At 33.5% G+C, this 8,376-nt stretch overlaps 1 protein-coding gene and 1 long non-coding RNA gene across 2 annotated transcripts in view; one reads left to right on the top strand and one right to left on the bottom strand.

Moving 5' to 3' along the window:
- The window catches only part of LOC112159828 (protein-serine O-palmitoleoyltransferase porcupine), a 13,232-nt gene extending 7,556 nt beyond the window's left edge, over nt 1–5,676 (top strand). The window contains exons 14-15 of the mRNA XM_024294136.2: nt 2,376–2,486; nt 3,465–5,676. Coding sequence (XP_024149904.1) covers nt 2,376–2,486; nt 3,465–3,566 — 213 coding nt within the window. The 3' untranslated portion in view covers nt 3,567–5,676. The remainder of the gene's footprint in view (nt 1–2,375; nt 2,487–3,464) is intronic.
- Nucleotides 5,677–6,515: 839 nt separating this feature from the next.
- LOC112159413 lies at nt 6,516–7,400 on the bottom strand. The gene is made up of 4 exons (XR_002921482.1): nt 7,288–7,400; nt 7,168–7,199; nt 7,013–7,082; nt 6,516–6,926 (listed from the first exon to the last, which is right to left on the bottom strand). It is a non-coding gene; the product is annotated as an uncharacterized LOC112159413 (long non-coding RNA).
- Between the last annotated feature and the right edge of the window lie 976 nt (nt 7,401–8,376).

Here is an 8,376-nt window from a genome sequence, read left to right as displayed (position 1 = left end):
CAGCTCTCGGGACGCGGCGCCGGACGCGAGCCGGTACCACCAGACGTGGTACTGGACGTGAACCAGGTTAGGGTGCAGGAGCGCCGGGCCGGTTCTAGCTAGCAGCTCGGTGGTTGGAGACCCGCCCGTTATTTAGTGAGAGCAGCCGGTGAGTTAGAGGGTGATGACGGACGCCTGCACGCGATATGGAACGGCACATGTGAGAAAATCCGCGATTAATGCTGCAAAGAAATTGTTGGCGTCACGTACATGTCAAGTTAACGCGTTTTTAACGCAACAAATCTGACAGCCCTAGTTTTTTCTATTGTAAAATAATTCCCATTGGTCTTTTAATTAATCAAAAAGTCTGTGTTGTTTTTTAAAGACATTGTTTCTACAGAGCAGCAGGAGCTCATTAGAAATTCGCCTCTGAGTTGAGGGCGGGACCATTAGTTCTACAATCTCTCCCGCTAGCTTATACCTCCTCACAAGCCCAAGTTAACGCAATTTTAATCTTAAATTCTTTTAAATACTAAAAGAATTTAAGATATTTCATTGGAGTGGGTCTTTAGGTTTCTTTTAAATTTTGTGATTGTTACTTTTTAAAGTCGCTTAAGTAGTTATCTGAACAGTTTATGTTTTCTATCAAGCAAAGAAGAATCATCTCCCCTAATTCATAGAATGTTTCTCTATCTATACGAAATATGTATAAATACACAATACATACATATATGTAGCATTACACTTTTCATAAAATTTATCAAGTTAACATAATATTTATGTTCTACTTTATTTAAAGTATGCTAATTGTTTTAATATATTTTCAGAATTTCTTTTCAGTTTTATTTTTGGAATATGTTGTATTAAAGAAATCCTCACAACCTTAATTCCTTAGATATTTGGAATGAAGAACATGTTTGGAATATTTTATCATTTGTTCCCTAAGGCAATGTGGCAGAAATGTTAGAATAATTGTTTGTTAAGGAATCGAATACATTTTTTGGCCCACATTTGTCTTTCTTAAACTGAATATACACATTTTTTAAAACACATTTTAAATCCAAAAGTTCAGGCATAGATTAACATTTTAATATACATTAGAAAAGATAAAAAAACATTTGTATTTGTATTCATTTTTTAATATCTAAAATAATTAGATTTAAACTGTTTTCGTTGACTTAGTTCCTGAATGCAGAAAATATCCCCAATTCTCAAAATGTTTAATGCAGATAATCAGTAGAGGAATTAAAGTGTGTCCAAATTGCCTTTTAAGTTTCAAAATGATGCGCACTAAGCTCAGCAGTGCTCCTGTTTGCAAAACTGTGTCAAAGAGTAGTCACAGTAATTTTCAGAAATCTGAGTCAGAGATGCACTTGACCTCACCATGGCAACCTAAACTGCTACTTGGAACTCACAGTATGGACATTTGGTCATCAACAGCCTGTGTGATGTGTTTACACACACAGACGGACAGTTTCTTCTGTCCTGCTTAAACTGGGACAACTAAAATAATTTGATAAAGAAAAAAAAAATACTGTAGATTCGTGTAAGATGTAGTTGAATCTCTGTGTGTTCTGCAAACTTTTCTTGTATTTTGCTCAGATTTTATTTTATTTTATTTTTTTGCAACAGTTTTTATTTGTTAAAATCCTCCCAGAAAGATTAGAACTCAATATTTGAATTATTTACTTATTCACTTTTTCATAAGACTGACTGACAATAATATTCTATGTCAGTAAATTTACCGTCGTTTCTCACATATAGAGCAGGTTGTGTCTGGATTCGAAAGAATGAAAGGTGGATTTAGTAATGAAGCTTAAATTTACTAAATCCAACATTAAACCATATAATCCATTGATCTACTTTCCTTTACATTTTACATTTCAACTGTTTGCAACAAAAAAACAAAATATTTTTTGACTGTTTTAAAAGTTAATGATTAAAAAAATGTTCAACCAACTATAAAACCTTTAAAATGCTCTAAAATGTTTTTTTTTATAACCAAATGTAGGCGGTTTAGGGATAGAAATTTGAAAAATAAATGTTGATTTATGTGAATACAGTTGTGAATTAATCCAATTTGATTCAAGGAATAGAAAGTTCCATTAAAATCCATTCTGTTTCAAAGTTCAGAACAGAGAAGCACGAGTGGAAACTGATCAATTTCATGAAAAACTAACACTATTGTTCTGGTTTTAATTCAGTTTAATTCATTCAATTTTATTTATATAGCCCAATATCATAAAATAATCGTCTCATTCGCTTTTAATTTTAATATTTATTTAATTTGTGTTGATCCTTGAATCTAAAAATGTGTTTTTAAATGAATTTATCTTAATTCATCCTGCTAAAGAACAGTTTATTTCTAAAACTATGTATTTTATTTGTATTTTCAGGAGCTATGGGTGTACATGATTAACATAGCATTCAGTGCTTTAGCCATTCTTCACATGACCTACCTGGGCTCTGTGTTCAACTCCAGCGAGGATTACATGGAAGAAGATGAGGTGAGCTTGTACTACAGGGCTGATTTTATGCAAACATATATTAATCCTTCTAGCATTAAGGTTTGACTGCCCAATTTCTGTCTGTTCCATGGAGCCAAATCTGAGTCATAAAGATTTGAAACCTAAATAAAACAACTTGAAAAATTCAAGCTGAAAAATTGGTGTTAAGCTAAAAAAAATCAAAGGAATTCTAGTAGTCTGCTGTACTGGTTTACACACTTGCACATTGTATTTTTTTTAAGTGAGAAATATGAGTTCAACTCCACAGCATGCTCAGTGGTTTCTTCATGTTTGCTATCTTTTTCTTTTGCTGACTTTTAGCTACATTATTATTTTAATTGGAGTTTGTGTTTCTTTTTTGCAACAAAAACCATTTGATTTCTGTTTGAAAAACTGTAAAAAATCCATGGATGAACAAATCTTTTGTGATATCTGGTGTCTATTAGGGTTAGGTTCCTAAAATGTAATCAATTTTAACAGTTTCTAAGTTTAATAGATCAGTAATCGCTCCATAACAATAGAGATCGATGTAGCACATAAAGCTAAAGTCTGCTAGCTTGATGCTAACGTTTTAGAGAATTTCCCATAGGACGGCTAATGCTAACACTCGGTCGACCTAAATATACATTGTGACTAAATTAACATCTTTATAAACTCACAGACAGGAACTTTCCAAACTCTTTCAAGGAAACATTCTTTAAAGTGGTCTAAAGCACCATTTCTTTCTCACATTTTCCTCTTCTTCTGGAAAAAAGTGAACTGCTACAGCACAATCGCCACCTAGTGGCCAAACTGAAACGCCCTCCAGGAGAAGCAGAACAATGTTGAGGCAGAAAAAAATTCTACCTACAAATACATTTTAACAGTTTGTAGTTAAATTTGTTTAATTCGAGTTTCAAATCTTTATGACCCCCGAGTTTTCCATCTCAAAGCCTGCAGAGTGATGGTATTTTTACAAACGTCTGCTGTTTCCTGCAGGACGAGATCACCCATCACACCGTTCAGAAGTGGTCCGAGCTGAGCTGGACCAGTCACTGGGTCACTTTTGGATGCTGGATATTTTACCGCCTCCTTCTGTAAAAGTAAGCGATGAAACTGGAGTGAAGGAAGCAATAATCAAGAGAAGAGAAGCAGGTTTTCCACTTCTGCACTGTGACTTTACCCTCCATCAGACCCAAGAGTACACACGCAGTATGTAGTGTTTAAGTCGGGTTACACATCGACTGGGTAATTTCCTCTTCATGCCTGGTGGGGGACTGGTTTTGATATACATGAGACGACAGCATGTGGTGCCATTTTTTTCTCTCTCTCTGTACCATCCCCTTTGTATCTGAGCCACAGTTATCAAGCTCTCCTGTTGTGACAACAGTTACTGATATCTCACTGTGAGGGACAATCAATAGCTGTCAGCACAGTGGAGATCAGCTGCTCCTTTCCTTAGAGATGAGCTAGAGACTGTGAGACTGAAGTCCTCCAGATGTTCTGTTCCTTCATCCCAGCAGGTTTAGGACAAACTTAGTTACACTTTTTTACCTGAACCAAAAGCCAGAAAAAGGACGTTTTTCCTGACTCTCCAACTATCATTGTAATCATCCTTTTAACTACTTGGACGTATAAAAATGAAACCCCATACAGTATAAATGTGGGTCGATATCTGTTTTACAAAAACTGCATCAAAACGCTAAAGTCAGAGGTGGGAAATGGACAATTATTGCACAACAGCAGCTTCTGGAAGCACCTTTTGTTTTCTTTAGAGTAAATATTGATTATTTTTTTAGCATTTTTTAGAGCTAAAAGTAAGTCATCTGAATCAATTTGAACTTAGGAAAGCAATATCCATTCATCAAATTCACAAATGTATTTATTTTGAAAGAAATTTTTCAATTTTATCCAGCAAGAAACTCCTTTTCTGTTTATTTTTATTTAAAGAATCCAAAATTACACTATCAAAAGTTGGACCTTTCTTCAGTTTACATCACTGTTTATATGAAATGAGTTTTTAAAACAAAAATAATTTTAGAATAAATATTTGACAAATTAACTGTTTAAATTAAGACAAATTGTTGACTTGTGAAATGAAATGTAGTAGTTTGCAATGTGATAACCAGTCTGATATTTTAATTACATAATTTTCTGTTTGAAATCCTTTAAATTTACAGTATTTTGTTTGCATACAGCTCTCCTCATCCCCAAACACAGTGTTTTGTTACTTTTTCAGCTATTCTTTTTGTTGATATGCATATCTGAACCACTTTTTTTACCTTTCAGACATAAAGTTTCATATCTGATTCCTAAATCTGTTGTAAAGAGACATTTATGGTAAAGTGTGTCCATGTTCTGTTAATGCAACTAGGCCGCATCATCACATTCCTACCACTTTTAGAGAGAGGGACCTTCCCCCGGCCAACCCTTCAAAATTCAGTAGTTGAAATTCAAAGTAACTTAAATTACTTTCGAACTAGACAATAAAGTAAATTAAACTTGAAATATGTAAGTATTTGATGTGCCAAGAGATCCTTACAGAACGGTTTCTGGGCTTTTCTGCAATTCTGATTTAAAGTTAATTACTTTCAGCTTCACATTTTCTGTTTTTATACTTCAAAACTCAAAATTCATACATGATCATAAGTGGAATGACTCAAATGTGTATTTTTTTTCCTTAAACACTTAAAAACCTGTTTTACTGTAAAGGATGGATTCTGAATTATTTAAAAATAATTTTCTAAGCTTAAAATAGATGTCATTTTCTAAGATTTAAATATTGTTCATAAGTTTTAGATTTCTGCACACACCTGAATTCTTCAAAATAGTAAAATGTCAAGTTTGATGGCACTCACACCTCCATAATTTAGGTTATTCTTAGATATTAATTCATTCTCCTGTCAATGATTTTTATCCAATATAAACAAATTGAAGATTACACTGAACTGATTTTCAGTAGTCCTTCATTTGATTTAGTTTGTGTCAGAACTCAACCAAAGAAAGGAGCAAACAGATTGTTTTGTCACTTTCTTTTTCACGTGGAATCTAATATAAAACATTAGTAAAAATGACAGAAAATATGTCAAACATTCATTAGCAAATAAGCAAAAAAGTCAGACTCCAACTATATTGTTTTATGTTGTAAAATCGTTCTTAGTAGTCCTTTAATTATGTAGTTTTTAGCCAAAACAAAAATTTTCATATATATATATATATATATATATATATATATATATATATATATATATATATATATATATTCTAAATACATTTTTTAAAAAGAAAACATGAGTTACAAATGTGCTCAGTAAATTTACATCACTATTAATCTTAAGGGTTTTCTTTTTGTCAAATTTACTAACCATATAAGATTTAATTCCCTTCAGAATATTTTTTCAGTAAAACAGATATAGGAAAAGCCTTCAATTTTAATTAAAAGAGCACAAATTGTTACAAAGCAGTGATGTCATTCTCCCCAGTATATTACATTTTTGATATTTCAAGAAAAATAGAATCAGAAATGTTGATGGTTTTTGGTCTTTATTGTGTTTTTATTTTTGTTTTGTGGGATACTTAACATGTTCTTCATTTAGACCCATTTTTAAAAAAAAATCTTAGTGAAAAGAAATGAAATCAGGGTATTTGAGAGTACTGTGTAGTGAAAAAAAGTGTTTAAAATCACTAATTTTTTAAGCAGATGAACATTTCACAGTATTCTATATGAACTATTCCTACAGATTTTTTAATTTGATTATTATTATTAAAGACTGTATCAGTGTTGTACCTTATAAAAAATGGATTTAGATTTTAACCTTCGTGTTTTCAGGGGTTTGCATTCCCGTTTCATGGAATACGTGTTGTAAAAATCTTCCTCTGCGATTGTACGACTTGCTTTGGTTTGGTGTTTTGTCCCTGTACATGTGAAGGCACTGGTTCACCTCTGATCCTTTTTATACAATTTTACATGAAACTTGAGTTCTGTCATTTTTTTAATTGAACACTTAGAGGTATTTGGCTGTAGGTAAAGATAAAATAAACACAGAATGCTGTGATAAATAGCTTTTTATTTGAATAATTATGTACAAAAGTCTTTTTTTTGCTGTTAGACAGCTGTGATTACGAGGTTGGGAGGGATTGCTTCACTTAGAGCTGAGCTCTCCTCTAACCTGGAGTGAAGCGTCCCGTCTGACAGAGTGGACAAGGGTGGGCCGGGCAGCGAAATGGAGAGAAACAAGAGGGGGACAACAGAAGATGATGGATGGAGATCAGGTTTACTGTCAGCCTCTGTGGAAGAACGTTATTGCTGGGCCACACATTGTGGCTTCAAGGGCGGGTAAGGAGTGGTCAGCCCTGTTTTCCCCGAGAACCGCCTCGTTTATGACGACAGGATCCCAGCAGCGTCTCCAAAGCCATCTTCACGAATGCCTGGAAGTTACTGCTTCTCTCCCTTCGGCTGTCCTGGAAAGAAATAAAAGCACAGTTTTATTTATTTATTTGAAATCCATTTTTTTAAGCACGGGTTTGATTTGCTGAATTCGATTTACCTCCTTGCTTCTGGTTATCGTCTCCTTTCTGATCACTTTTCTTCGGCTGCTCTTTAGGACTCTGAGGTTGCTGTCAAGGTAAGGCAAAATCAAATCAGGAAAAACAGCTGGACGCTGAAAATCTGAGAGTTTTGGCACAGAAATAACTTTTCTACCTTGGTGCTTGACTTCTTGTCCGATTTGTTACCTGTCAAACATTTGAAATTACATTTGTAAGCATGTCAATTTTCCAATAAAATATTAAATATATCCCAAAAATATGAATCGATTTTTACCTTTGCCTTTTGTTCCTGGCATTTTGTCTGTGCTGCAGAGTTGATGCTCTTATTTTATTCAAATTTTCCTTGGAGAATGAGGTGCTTAATGTGCTGCTCAACTCTGTCATTTATGCTCCGGGCTTGTGAATGGTTCTGGCACTGGGGCCCCTTCGAGAAAGAGCACTGTGAACAAGCAAAGAGCCCTGTCAGCTGAGCAGCATTGCCCACAGTCCTGCAGGTCTTTGCTGAGCCAGGCGAAATCTCCGAGCTGACCTTGTAATACTGCCATCGTGATCCCACTGGAACTGTGGGTGTTAACCAATTGAGCATGACAGGAGAACATTGTCATTATTGTAGAAACAAGGTAGCTCTGTGATTAACCTTTTCTTTCATTTCAACCTGGTCACGGATCATAACTTTTTTTTTATATCAATCGGCTAATTTGAAGATTTCTGTTCAAAAATACTCAAATTTAAAAGATAAACTTGCTCACTTGTTTAATTGTAAACTTCTTTGGTGAAACATTAAAAAAATGCCCTTATTTCTATATATATTTTTCAGAAATTGAGAAATTTAATCTTTTTTTATTCAATAAAAGGAAAAACTTAGAAAACAACCTTGAGTTGTAAATTCAAACATGATGGAAACAAAAAAAAATTAAAAGACAGAAAGAAGAAAAACTTATATTGTCTCCCCCTTCTAACAAATCAATAAATCAATCAGTAAAAAAGAAAAACTGAGCATTCAGCCGATTTAGTCTACAATAAGAGAAAATTGGTAAAGAAAGAACAAAAATATATAAATACAAAAACACCAACCAGTGTGAAATGAACACTACACCTCGGGGATAAGTATAGATTTGTAGTCTGAATAGATTACAAATCCTGTACTTTGTCATCAACAAATCATTTTTTAATAGATCAAATAAATTACAAAGTCTTTCATAAAATATCACATATCAAAAATATTTTGGGGTTTGCATATAGATAATTACACTTTACCTCACAAATATACCAACAATTTTCCTATTTGCATTTTGTATCATCCTTTGACTTAACATCCATTTATTTAAGGTTCATCTTTGGTTTGCTGTATGTAAAACATTTT

The sequence above is a fragment of the Oryzias melastigma genome, linkage group LG7 (genome assembly GCF_002922805.2).
Source record: "Oryzias melastigma strain HK-1 linkage group LG7, ASM292280v2, whole genome shotgun sequence".
Taxonomy (NCBI): domain Eukaryota; kingdom Metazoa; phylum Chordata; class Actinopteri; order Beloniformes; family Adrianichthyidae; genus Oryzias; species Oryzias melastigma.
This window is presented reverse-complemented; position numbering and strand designations above follow the sequence as displayed.